The 14,503-nt window shown below is 31.5% G+C and overlaps 2 protein-coding genes across 2 annotated transcripts; both read left to right on the forward strand.

Annotated features, from left to right (window-relative positions):
- The first annotated feature begins 1,548 nt into the window (after positions 1 to 1,548).
- On the forward strand, positions 1,549 to 3,520 carry LOC110649359 (scarecrow-like protein 32). The gene has a single exon (XM_021803894.2). The coding sequence runs from the start codon at positions 2,061 to 2,063 to the stop codon at positions 3,444 to 3,446; it is 1,386 nt and encodes a 461-aa protein (XP_021659586.1). The 5' UTR covers positions 1,549 to 2,060; the 3' UTR covers positions 3,447 to 3,520.
- A 6,499-nt stretch (positions 3,521 to 10,019) lies between these two features.
- Positions 10,020 to 12,205, forward strand: LOC110649366 (uncharacterized). The gene is made up of 2 exons (XM_021803899.2): positions 10,020 to 10,182; positions 10,794 to 12,205. Exon 2 carries the CDS (start codon positions 10,814 to 10,816, stop codon positions 11,864 to 11,866), a length of 1,053 nt encoding a protein of 350 aa, XP_021659591.2. The 5' UTR covers positions 10,020 to 10,182; positions 10,794 to 10,813; the 3' UTR covers positions 11,867 to 12,205.
- The last annotated feature ends 2,298 nt before the right edge of the window (positions 12,206 to 14,503 follow it).

The following is a 14,503-nucleotide window of genomic DNA, read 5'->3' on the forward strand; positions in this document are numbered from 1 at the left end:
TGGTCTATTTAAAAGTGGGGCTAGACCTAGAGGAATGGGAGGGGAAGTTCAACTTCAAGCACTAGTGCTTGTACAAGGAAACAAAAGATCGCATGTGTATATCACGAATAAAGTTGCAATGCAGGAAACTGATTCATTCCTTAACTAAGGAATAATAGATGATGATCATCAGATCATGAACCCCTACCTGTACAGATTTATACCTCAATAACACTCATTCTCATCTACAATACTCTCTTTAGTAGCTCCCATATCAAATCTTGATATACATTTGAGTCTATAAAAATGGGGCCCATGCAAAAATTATCCCTCACAACACTGGTCCTGGATAATATATATACATTATACCCATGCAGCTAATATCTCGAAACTGGTCCTGGGCTGGACAAGATCTTTGCAAATTTGGAAGAATGTTTATATGGTAATAGAGTATGACTTGCCTATACGTGGAAGTTTGTGGGTAGAAATGTTTATATATGTATACAAAATATATAAAAAAAAATTAGCTCAAAAAGACGTGCTATAGTGGCTAACATGGTGTTCGATCGATGAAAGGGGCTTGGGAAAATGAAAGGAGCATAGAAATGTAATACATAGAAAAATGGTCGTGACTCGCAAACTCTTGGTGTCTTCGTGCGAGTGTCTGGATCACTAGCAGCCATAGACTGCTACATTTATATACATTTTTGAACTGTAAATATATTATTTTTGTCCCATTTTTAGGCTTATACGTATATTTGTTATTATTTAGGTGCTCTTGGCATTGTTGAAAAAGCATGAAACATGAGGTATTGAGACAGAGAGCTCTCCCCTTAATTAATTTAGAGCGAAAGAATTCTTTCTAGGGCTTGGAAAATGACCATTCCTTTGTCTTATCAATGAATGCATAAATACAGAATTTTAGCTGCCATGAGTCATTTTTAAGGGGGACCCTTCCTTCATTTAAAATCAATGATAAGCCTGTCTCATATAGGCATCGATAAATCTTATTATAATAAGATGAAAATATGAACAATTATGAAATTTATTCAGCATGCTTTTGTATTCATGCATTTATTTTATTTTGTTCAACTTTAATTGAAATTTGAAATTTTAAGATTTTAAAAATTAATTCTAATGTTATTGAACTAGAATTCACTAATGTATGATTTATCTTTTTAGTGCTCACATATATATATGAACATGTTGATGATCAGATGATTAGGTTATGAATCAAACAGAGTCCAAAAATTATTATAAACATAGAAAAATCAAATGATGAAAACTACCCAAAAATGATTTGTTCATGATGAGATTATATTATGATACAAGGGTATGGCCCGTGAGTGAGTAAGGCAAGGCTTAACTGCCATTGTTTTGTATTGAATCTCAACCCCACTCATTACATGACGAAATCCCAACTCCCACAAATGGACAAGCCACTGGCCGGCTACCTCACATGCCACCAAAAAGCAACAGGGACTAGCCCACCTTTCTTCATTCTTTGCTTTATATTACCTTCATTTCTGTCTCTTCTCTCTCTCTCTTGTTAGATACCTGAAGAAGAGAGAAAAGGGTTATCAAGAAAATTAGCCATGAAAAAGGTTGTTGATGAATAGGTGATGATTCTATTATTGCCTTGTTCGTGAGAAAATGAAAAGGCTGATGTTGATGAAAGAGAAGTCTCTTTTGCCCAATTTGACTTCAACTAAAAGTTTTTGGGATGAGAGTTCAATCCTATTGATCAGTCCTTTTTTTTCCATTTCAATAAATCCTCAGATAAAGCTGAAATGTCTATTTTCTGAGATTCAATTGCAGAATTCTCCCAGAGTGTCTTTGGTTCCACAAATTTTCACCCACAACATTGATTAATATTGATTCGTTTCCCAAGGCCAATTAAGGTACCCACTACTTCTAGTCTGGTCTCTTTCTATCTTCCTTGTCTCTTCAGATTTCTGATTCCATTTTATCTTTCCTTTTTGCTCCCTTCTCCTCTCTCTCTTTCTCTCTCTTTTAAATTTGTACCCTTTCTTTTCTATCCAGCTATCTTTCTGACTCTCTCTCTTTTTTCCTCTTTGTCCATGATGCAATTCACTGAAACCCCACCACCACCCTTGCACCAAATCACTGCTCCATTCTCAAACCCCAACATGAACAAGAACCAAACCCAAAGGACTCGTCCCTGGCCTGGATTTCCTACATCAAAGGCCTTAGGCAGCTTTGGTGATGCGAATTGCATGGAGCAGCTTTTGGTCCACTGTGCAAACGCAATTGAAAGCAATGATGCCACTTTAGCTCAACAGATCCTTTGGGTCCTAAACAACATTGCACCCCCAGATGGTGACTCAAATCAGCGCTTAACATGTGCTTTCCTTAGAGCCCTCATTGCACGTGCAGCCAAGAGCGGTACTTGCAAACTCCTCGCTGCAATGGCTAATGCTCACTGCACTCTCGCTATAGATACCCATAAATTCTCTGTCATTGAGCTTGCTGGGTTTGTGGACCTAACCCCATGGCATCGCTTCGGTTTCACTGCTGCTAATGCTGCTATATTAGAAGCCATTGAAGGGTATTCGTCTGTTCATATTGTGGATTTAAGCATGACTCATTGCATGCAAATCCCTACTCTTATCGATGCTATAGCGAATCGCTTCGAGGTAACCCCATTGATAAAGCTCACAGTTGCTGGTGCCACTGAAGATATACCACCGATGCTTGATCTTTCTTATGAAGAGTTGGGCTCAAAGTTGATAAACTTCGCAAGGTCACGCAATGTAATAATGGAATTTAGAGTCGTTCCATCGAGTTACACCGATGGATTCTCTTCCTTAATCGAGCATCTGAGGGTGCAGAATATGGTGTACGCAGAAAGTGGTGAGGCTCTTGTCATAAATTGTCAGATGTTGCTTCATTACATTCCTGAAGAAACCCTTTTTGGTGTTATTACTAGTACGAACTCATCAAATCCTTACTCTTTCGAGTCTTCTTCTTGCTCTTCCATGTCTTCCCTTCGAACCATGTTTCTGAAATCCCTTAGAAGCTTAGACCCAACAATTGTTGTCTTAGTAGATGAAGATGTTGATTTAACATCAAATAATTTGGTGTGTAGATTAAGGTCAGCTTTCAATTATCTATGGATTCCTTATGATACTGTGGACACATTTCTTCCAAGGGGAAGCAAGCAAAGGCAGTGGTATGAAGCTGATATATGCTGGAAGATTGAGAATGTTATTGCTCATGAGGGTCTTCAGAGGGTTGAGAGGTTAGAACCCAAGAACAGGTGGGTTCAGAGGATGAGAAATGCAAATTTTCGAAGCATTTCTTTCTGTGAAGATGCAGTTTCTGAAGTTAAGACTATGCTTGGCGAGCATGCAGCTGGGTGGGGATTAAAGAAGGAAGAAGAAGACCTTGTGCTTACTTGGAAAGGACATAATGTTGTATTTGCTACTGCTTGGATGCCTGCCTAATTCATCCCCCTTTTTTTTTTTTTTCAAACAATTTATTATTAACATCATCTTTTCTTTTTCATCAGCCATAATTAGCTAGCCAATCTCTTAATCTTCTTATATAATTACTGATAATCATATAAATATGTTTCATTAGTGCGTCGAGTCCATGAAATTATTTGCAATTACTTGAAATTTGAAAATGATCATTAATTATAATTGATTCCAGGGTCTATACCATTATTGGATATTTATATATATAAAAAAAAAGAATAGACTTAAGTATTATATACTATCTAGCTTTAGTATTCGAGTTTTTTTTTTTTTTAATTGAAGACTTGTTCTTTCACGCTGTTAGCATTTTCATTGCATAATGACATTGAAAATTGCTAATTAGATGCTAATGTGGTAGAAAAGGTTAACATGCCATTCTAACATTAGTGCAAAAGGCTGAGAGTATATATTTTAAATTGAAAAAAAAAAAAAGCATGAATGCTAAAATGCAAAAATTTTAAAAATACAAAGAAAAAATTAAGAAAGAGAGGAAGAGAAAGGCAAATAGGAAGAGAGAGATTTCAAATGAACATTAAATTAAATAAATTAGAAAATATGTACTTTGAAAATTTTATGATTTAGGGTTTGAATTTTTCTTTTTGGCAATTTAAGACGTGTACTTTTTAGCATTTCACATTTAAATGATAAAATGAATAATAACATAAAAATTACTAACACGATGCTAACATCAAACGTGGCATTGATGTTAGAATGCCATGTCAAATTTTTTCTGCCACATCAACACTAATCAATAATTTTAATGTTTTTAGCCATTTTATCACTAAAGTGCTAATGGTTAATTGCAACAAAATTTAGTGTAGATTCTAAAATGCAAAAGTGCAATAGTATAGACTGCTAAAATGTACTTTGCCCAAAAGAATAATCCAATAGCATATATAGTTATAAAAGTAAATGTAATTAATTTATGTATTTAACTTGTAACTACTCTTTTACTACAATATTATATAGAAAAAATCCACATAAAGGTGGTAATTTACTCCTTTTACGATATTAAAATAAATTTATCTTCTCCTTTAATGTGATTGTGCATATTAGCGATGAGTATAACCCAGTGATAGTTGCATGTATGTAAATTTGAGATATTTATATTCAACTCTCCTCTCCTATATATGTAATAAAAAATATTAAATACAAATTTCAATCTAAAAATAGATATTTGGAAGTATAAAACATATATACATAAGATTGATATGTGTTCTTGTATGATAAATAACCTATGGGTTTCATTTGTATAAGAGATTTTTTGGAAGATGATTGTAGGGATGATTTAAAGGGAAACTACTGATTTTTGGAAGCAACAATAATTGAGTAGGGTGGTGAATGTGGGTGCTCTCCACCAGTGTGACGTAGTAGTTGAATTGGATTGATGGAGTTCCAATCTAAGACTTGGAAGAGACATTTCAGCCATACATGATATATTCTCCACTTATCTCTTCTCTTTTTGGCCATTGGCGTGCTGGAATTGAGTTTATCTTCACCATCTTGTGATTATAGAATGCACTCATGGACGGGGACAGAAAGTGGACTGAAAATGACGGCAATCCTCATCTTGCTTTATTTATATGCTTCTTTCCTTTTTTTTTTTTTTTGATTTTTTAATGAATTGTTGTTGTTCATGGACGTATGCATTACAAAGAGAGAAAATATCGATAAATTGTCTTAGGTAACTCCTCCCATATTTAAGTAAATAATTAGAATTGAAATTAATAATAAATAATTAAAGATAATAATATACCTAATTACGAGGACTTAAGTCCTTTATATAAGCATCAATTAAACTTCTATTTAAATGTTGAGTGTGATTATTGATTAGAAATCTAAATAAATACGGATGTTGATTGCCAATAGATAATTTTTATATTTTAGAGTGATACTGTATCATAAATGTTTTATCTCTTATTTAAGATTACAAACTTTGTGTGTTGTGTTAAGAATTCCCAAAAATAAATTCTATGTTTAGCTTCCAAATCCAGCAATATGAATCCCATCCAAGTGGGATAAATCACACTTAAAAAAGAAAAAAAAAACTTAGAAATAAAAGAAAAAACAAATAAAAAGAGGGACTTGAAGAATTTTTCCCAACAAGCATTTCTTTTAGCGGTTTGAGTCAATTAATTTAATAACGAAAATTAAAACCGAGTAAATTAAGACTCTTGTGAACAGCCCAGCCTTTCTCCTGGTCCAATCTTTCTCCGATGCCCAGCCCAAAATTTCGTTCAGCAATAGTAAAATGACACCAACCCACATTGCAACAGGTCTCCTCTATCATTAAAACTCCAACTCGCATACCCCCATTTCTGTTCAAAACACTGTTTCAACTTGCAGTAGTCCTTTAACTCAACCTTCTTCAATTGATTTTAAAATCTCTGTCCCATAATCCATCGACGCCACTATCCTCCTCTAGTCCTCCTTATTTCTTCTTGCATGTCGCAGTGTGTCGGAGTCCTGCTGTTATCCACATTTCTCTGACAGATTATCAACATTTTTCTCAAAATTATGAGCTCTGGAAGTCGAATCAAAATTATATAAATAAGAAGAGATTCAAAATTGAAGCCTACTTTTGACCTCTCTACTTTGTTCAATTTCTCTAACAAATTCAATTCAAATCTTACGGTTAAGTTGTACGAGGAATGCTAGCTACCGTCTCTAAAAATAATCAATTTTAATACTTCAATCATAAAAATGAGTACGCAGATAGATTAACTACATATTTGATAAAGGAATATTAATATGTCGAGACCATAGTTTAAGATACTTATAAATGAGATTAATTGAACGTAAATATGCCACCTCATCAAGAAGCTAATAATGTTATTCGAATATAAAATCTCTTATATTGAATCAATCTCTCTTGCTACCTAAACCTATCTTTATAGTCACTTTAAATATTTGTCATATTATTTATTCAAATTATATATTTTTTAAAATTTTTTTATTATTTCTCTCTCTTATCTATGACTAAAAAATAAATTTCCGTCTCTAATTCACATGTTTATTCATTATTAATTAATATGACAAGTGTTAACAGTGATTGTTATCGGAGATGGTGACTAACATTCCTCTAGTTACATTCATACCAAATTTCTAATGCAAAAAAGCCTATTTAGACTCTTTAAATTATGTTAAATAATCACATAAGTTATTAAAGTATTTCGATGTTCAAATAAGCTTTTCAAATTAAAAAAAAAAAATTAAATAAGTCTTTCAAATATTAAAAATAAAACAAATAAGCCCTTTTACTATTTTAGGGACAAATAAGTCATTTAACTTTTAAAGATAGATTAAAAAAAAATATTAAACTATAATTTATCTCTAATATAAATCCTACAACAAAGGCCATAAACGAAGATTTTATAATCCATAGGGTCCTCATCAGCAATCCTATATATATAATTTGCAACATCCTGAGAAATATCTATAACATCATGAGCAAATTAATTTATATTTTGTCAAATGATTCAATAAATTTCTTTATGGGTTTAAGAAATTTCTATAGATAAACTTATTGAATCATTCTATAAATAACAACTTATCAATCTGTTCTAAAATACACCAGATTTCCATAAACATATTGCAAATTACATACATAAAATTGCTTACGAGATCTTGTGCAATAAAAAATTTTCGTGTACAGTCTTAATTGAATTTATATTAGAAGTAAATTATAATTAATTTTTTTATGTGTTTTTTAAAAATTAAAGAGCTTATTTATCCACAAAATATAAAAGGGCTTATTTAATCTATTTTTAACATTTAAATGACTTATTTGATTCTTTTTAGAACTTTAAGAGTTTGTTTTGACCTTAAAATACTTTAAAGACTTATATGATTATTAGCTTATATTTTAAATATTAAAATAGGTCTTTTGCCAATTTCAAAATACCAAACTTAACTCAACTCAACTCAATTAAATTTTTATCCAAAAAATTTGAAAACTAAGTTAAAAAAAAAAAAAAATACATTATCAACCCAGTAGAGATTCAGCCACCAACGTGTGTGTGTATATATATATATATATATATATGTTTTTTTTATTCAGATGTGCTTCAAACTAGCGACTTGGATGTTGGCATTTTCTACTCAACAAAATTCACCCTAAATAATTTCAAACTCAACCCTTTTAAGTAACAAGTTTTTTTAATTACATTTGTTTGAAAAAAAAATCCCCCAAGTTTTGGTGCACTTATGTGTAGGTAGGTGATGTTGTTTGAGCCTAGCAAGCAGAATCATTGGCTTGCTATTATTTTGTGACTCTGCTCTGGCCTTTTTCTTTTAACAAGTTGCTTTCTGAGGTGGTAGTTATACTCCTTGTTTGACCCTATTTGGTTCATCTTTATACTGCTTTTAATTTCCATTAATAATATCTTGGCTTATAATAAAAAAAAATCTCTCTGATTAATCAATAATTAACAAAAAAACAAAAAGCCATGACATAATCTAAAGAAAAAAAAAATGGGATAAGAAAGAGAAAAGAAGGAAGAAAAGGAAAAAGAGGAGGAAGAAGATTGGTTTGACAACCATGGCTAGGGAAGGAAAATATCTGTACAGAAAAGAGAGGTTTTAACAAAGAAAGATAGAGAGAAATGGTCATTTCTAGTCAATCTAATTAATGGGAAGGCTTGAGAATCCTTCCTTCTATCTCACGCCATGCATCAGCAGTTTTGTAATAAGTGGAGGCAAGAAGATTAGAAAGTATGAATGTTAAACATTTAGGAAAACCTTTGCATGTTTGTCGGTTTTATTAAATAAAAATTAAAATAAATGATAAAAAGTTAAAATGCATAAAAATTAATACTAGAATGTAAGAATGATCACCGATCTAATTTTTATGAACATTAATCCGATTAAATTTTAATAAAATAAATTTAAATAGTATATATTTTAATTTATGATAGGTTTAAATTTAAAAAATAGTACTCGTGATGAGTTTAATTTTACATGTGAGGTATTCATTATCTAAATTTATATATAAATACTTAATTAAATATAAAATATATATTTTTTATAATAATATTTATAAAATTTATATTTTCATTTTAAATAAAATAAAATTTAAATATTTTATAAAATTATTAAAATTTTAAAATATAAATTATTAATAAAAAATAAATTTTATATAAATTATTAATTAAAATATAAAAAATTAAATGAATTTAAATATCTTTTATAAAATAATAATTAAATTTGAAATAATTTAAATAATTTATAATAAATTTTAAATTTTAAAAATTATTAATCAAATTTAAGTTCAAATAAAATAATTTTTACGGATAGTTCATTGTTGCCTTACCAAACAGAATATTACTGATGATGTTACCCTTTAAGTATTTTTTTTTTAATATTTTGTAGGTGACTAACCCGCCAACAGTTCTTGATGATTGGCGGAAGTATTAAATGATTTCATTTGATTTGATTTTAATTTTTTTTTTTATCAATAATTACACCAGCCGCAACCCCACAACAGAAATGAAGAAGCTGTGGTGCTTACGTCAAATCTTTTTTTTTTTTAATTTATGTTTTAAATTATATCATTTAAGCTATTTTATCTTTACCCATGTCCCTTCCTTTTTTTTTTCTTTTTAATTTTTATTTTAATTTCAAGTATTTTTAAATTATTTAATTATTTTTTATTAAAATAAAATTTGAATAATTTATTTATAAAAGTGTAATTCATTGTTTTAACAATAATATTGTGATTATTTTTTCCTATTGCAATTCCTTATTTCTATTTATTTTATTTTATTACTAAAAATAAAGACTTTCTGTTTAATTTTACATAAATCTTTCGATACATTATTCCACTTTTATTTTTAGTCCTCTATAAATTTTTATTTTAGCTTTTTTTATTAATTAAAATTTTAAATTTCATTTTATTTAATTTAATTTTAAGTTTATATATGAATTAAAATTTTTTTTTGCTATTTTAGTATTATATTATTATCATTCTAATTGTTTTAAATTATTTAACTATTAAATTTGCGTTAATTATTATCTTTTTTTAAACTAAATTGAAGATGATTTTATTTTATAATAAAATAAAATTTAATTTATATATCAATATTATATTAATAACTTAACAATTTTCCTATTTATATTTTTAATATAAATATTTTTATATTTATTAATTATATTAATATAATTAATATATATAAAAAAAATATTGGCTTGTATATTTTACTACTAAACAAACCATAGGATGCCCTTCACCTACACATTTGGAAGCACTACCCATCGCATTTATGTCAATATCAAAACTTAAAATATTTTCGTAAATAAATTAATTAAATATAAAATATATAATTATATTAAAAAGTTAATAACAAAATTTAAATATAAGATTTTTTAAACGAAATAAAATTTTTAATATTTTTATTTTTTAATTAAAAAATATATAAATTATTATAAAAACTCACTTACATCATAATTAATAATGTCCTACCACATTGTATGATTTTTCAAAAAAACAGCTCCTAATCCTAAGCAGCATAAACTAACGGTGAACGCTTGTCAAAACGCACGTGCAAATTGACCCGGATGACTTAGAAAGAAGCTTCGAAAAAGCCTCGTTTTTCCTTCGCTTTGCTAGCCCTAATCTCTCCCGGCTCTTCTTGTCGAAAAAAGTAGCTACTGATCCGCGAATTGCACTGAATGATACAGTGAATCCTCAATCAAATTCAATTCGGTAATTCTCCAATTCAACTTGGCCTTTTTCTTCTTCTTTGCTTCATTTTTATGCTTTCTTTGTTTCAATGTCTGGATTGCCTTGCTCAGTTTTCTCTATTTTTTCTTTCTTTTACTGGTCAATTTTTCAATAGAGAGTTGTGTCGAGCTCCAATTTACCTTGGAAGTTTGGATAATTTTATTGGTTTCTTTGTTTGTTTATGTGAAATCGAAGTTGGGGGCTGAAGACTTTTTATGTATTTTGTATTGCTTTGATTTGGTGAACAAGTAATTGAATTGAAGCAATAATGAGCAAAATGAAGTTGAAAATCGTGTTTTGCGGTTAATTTCGATACAAGTTTTGTTTCTTTCGTTCTAGAATTTAGTTATTTTTCTTGGATTAGCTTCTACTGTTGACTTTACTTGGCGGAAAGTGATTTGCTAGAAACAGATGAACTTAGGTTTTCGGGGTTCTAATAGAACTAACAAGCTTGCTATTGGCATATGTCTGTTTGGATTTGAGAATTTTTCGTGTTATGCGATTTTTCTTAGGAAAGTTGTGTTGTAATAATTTCCGATGCAGTGGTTTTTAGCATAACATTATTATTTTGTTTTGTTTTTGATGATCGCTAGTGAGGAGTTTCGAAACTAAAATGCCGGCAGCTCATCATTTTACCCGGATAGACACAGCAGAGCTGAAATTGGAGATTGAGAGGAAGCTTGGGCACCCAAAAGCACAGAAGTATTTTGATCTCCTCACAAAGTTTCTGAGTCTTAAGATTAGCAAATCTGATTTTGATAGACTCTGCATTGGTACAATAGGGAGGGAAAATGTACGTCTTCATAATCTTCTCCTCAGATCAATTATAAAAAATGCACAGTTCTCGAAGACTACCCTGCCAAAGGAGAGTAAAGCTGAAGGTGCTTTAGGTGTCATAGTGCCTAATGGGTATCAAAAAAGTAGTCTTCAGTCCCTATGCAGAGATTTTCTCCAATCTCCTCGTAAGGGGAGGTCAGTTCTTAGCGAACGCAAGTTCAGGGATCGTCCTAGTCCTCTTGGCCCTCATGGGAAGAGCCACAGTATTGCTTTTGAAGATTCTATCCCTAAAAACCAAGAACAACAGAGTGCCACTGAGCTGCTTTCTTTGGGCAGCAGACCTCCAGGCTCTGTGGAAGATGGAGAAGAGGTTGATCAGGCTGCTGGAAGCCCTAGCATTTATAGTAGGAGTCCTGTTAGAGCTCCTCTTGGCGTCCCTTTGAACACTAAAGGGGCACGAAAAGTACTGTGTAATCGCTTGGCATCTTCTTATCGTATGGGGACATGTCAGAGTAGTGGTGAATTACCTGATTCCAATTCTTTAAGGAAAAGGTTGGAGCAAAAGTTAGAAATGGAAGGAATAAAAGTTTCAGTGGATTGTGCCAATTTGTTAAATAACAGCTTGGATGTTTATTTGAAGAGATTGATAAAACCCTGTATTGATTTAGCTGGTTCAAGATCTGGACACAAACATACAGGTCAAGGACAGATTCGATTCATATCTGGTTTGAATGGGGTACGGCCTGTGAGATATTTTCAGAAACCAAATGGGTCCACTACAGTATCCATGTTAGATTTTCGGCTTACAATGGAACTAAACCCTAAGATTCTTGGAGAAGAGTGGCCAATGCAACTTGAGAAGGTTTGCTTTCGTGCATCAGAAGAATGAACTAGAACATTAGTGCAAAGATTTGGTGGGATGGAAAGTTTAGGCTTGATGATATTGTGAGTTAATACTGTTACAGGATCCACTCTGATGATGATGTTGACCACACTGTGCATGACAACTGTGAAGTACATAAATAGTGAAAGTCAGGGCAAGTTTTGGATCAAGTTGATTAGAATGTATATAGGCCTTTGGACTGATTATTTCCGGAGTATGCATGGTAGAGAATAAAAATACTGACATTGTAAGAATCTAGCTGTCTCAAATTGGTCAGTTTTCTTTTCCAACTGACACTATAGTTTGTTCAATTTATTAACTTTGGGAATAAAGCTACATTTCCAATTCTCAGGCCTACAGTTGTTTATGTTCTTGTCAAAAGAGTTCTAATAGCCTATGTAGTTTGAGAATCTACTATTTAGATTCTCTTATTCTCTATCTCTGTCATGGCTCCAACATTGCATCACTGACGTGACATCTTTAAATTCTCTCGTTCTCTATCTTTTTCCAGCATCTCATAATGGCAGAATTCCATTCTGGATGATGGAGTCATCATGCTGAAAGCAGTTTTTTAATAGCTTTTCATAACTGTTATGAAAATAACCCACAAAATCAAAAAATACAAAATTTAAAGTAGTTCAGCAAAAGCTTACTTTGCAAACAAATCTACTATCATGAGACGAATAATAACAAACACTAAATATTTTTTTCACTCACAAATCACTCAATCACTACAAATTGTAGCACTCACGGCACACTCTCTACCTCAAAAATAAAAGAATAGTGCTTCTTTTATAGGAGAATACTGCTGCATAAAATATTCCAATTTGGACCAAACTTCCTAATGCATTCGGTGCCGTCTGAAATTCAATCAATGCAAACCTCTTCTTCTTCTTTCTTTATCTTGCTTTTTTTCACTTCCTAATCAAATTTTGTCTTCCTAATTAATATTTAGCTTTAATTCCAAATTAATCTTGAACTCTAACTTCAATTCCTAATACTATTTGGACTTGGACTCAACAATAACAAACTTTGGTGGATGCATTTATGTGTAGGTCGAATAGGCACATTTTCATTTATTTATTCTGGTTGATTATTATTATTATTATTATGATCTTTTATGAACTATTCTTCCTTCATATTATTCTCCTGTGTCATAAATTTGTGTCTTGTTGCTACAAACATAGTTAGCATATCCTTTACTTTGTTTTTTTTTTTTTAAGTACGCGGTTTTCGATGCTCGGGATGGGCTACTCCAGGATTTGAAACCCTAACCTTACTGGTAAAGTTTGCCTGGGGATGAACTCCACCGTATCCTTTACTTTTTGCCCTGGGATATTGTGCATTTTTTTCTAGACTCTGGTGTCTTTCTCTGCCACTCTTTCTGAGTGTGAGAGTGTGTTCAAGAGTTCACCATGTCAACTTTTTTTTTTGTCAAACCATGTCAACATTGCAATGAGTATCTGTGTGCCTGTCTGTGGAAGGTAATTATAATAGTGTTGCATTGATATTTAGATCCTTAAAATCTATCCATATTTTTACATGTCGCTTTTTCTGTCATTGGATGAAATGCCAGTACCATATACTAAAACAAACAAAGAGAAATTAACAATAGGACTATTGAAAACCTTGAAAATTATATTCTTCCTTGTGGTGGCAAATTGTTTTTGAAATTTGTGGATGTCGATCCTTATTTGCTAAATGATAGTTCTACAGAAGTTGTCTTCTTTCGCTTTCTTGTGGCTATACAAGGGGAAAAAAAAATATAACATATATTCTTGGAGTTCATTTTTTTAACAACAGGAGATTTAGTTTAACATGAAAATCCTGATAGCTTAATGGTATTCATGTTAGTTCAATTCAGAACTATCTGATGGCATGCCCTACTTTGCTTATGGTGTGGAGGTTCATTCCATCAAGAGATCTTACTCTTTCACTCTTTCGACTGATAGGTATATGCTCTGCCTAGTTATCATTGTTGTTGGAGGTATACTAATCTTTCAAAGCGTGTAATATAATATTTTTGCATGACTCATAAAAATCATCTTGAGATTTCACTAATACCATGTTAGCCTTTTGCTGAAGGTTGATCTTGTGGTTCTCTTCTGACTGTCTAATTTGAAGACTTGCCACATACACTTTCTTCTTTAATCTTAAAATTTTGTTGGGAAATGATAATGATGGATGAGCTTCTCTTTTGTTATACAGTGTTTTGATTGAGGTGCAACATCTGAAATGCAGCCTTAGGTTCCAGCATTAGCTTGGTCTATCTTTATAATTGGTAGCTGATTTGCAATGAGTTGAATGGTTAGTCCAAGGGATCAAAACATCAATCATACCATTGTAGTGAACTAAGGTACTGTTTTAATGAACCAAGGTTTCTAGCTCAAATGAACATCCTAAGCTATGGTTTCTTTCTGTCTTAGATCTGTAACAGAAATTACTGGAGCAGGAAATCAGTAGATCTAACATGCATCTGCAAGAAGCTATTCTGCACATCTTTCATCCAGTATGCAGAGGAATTAGATATATCTAGTCTTGGGGCACAGTAAGGCATCAAGGAAAGAAGAAGCTAATAAGGTATCATTCCTGTCTCCTTTCTATTTTCTTGTTGGCAGTTGTGCAATAGGGTGAATCATGGGT

Source organism: Hevea brasiliensis, chromosome 10, assembly GCF_030052815.1.
Source record: "Hevea brasiliensis isolate MT/VB/25A 57/8 chromosome 10, ASM3005281v1, whole genome shotgun sequence".
In the NCBI taxonomy this organism is placed as follows: domain Eukaryota; kingdom Viridiplantae; phylum Streptophyta; class Magnoliopsida; order Malpighiales; family Euphorbiaceae; genus Hevea; species Hevea brasiliensis.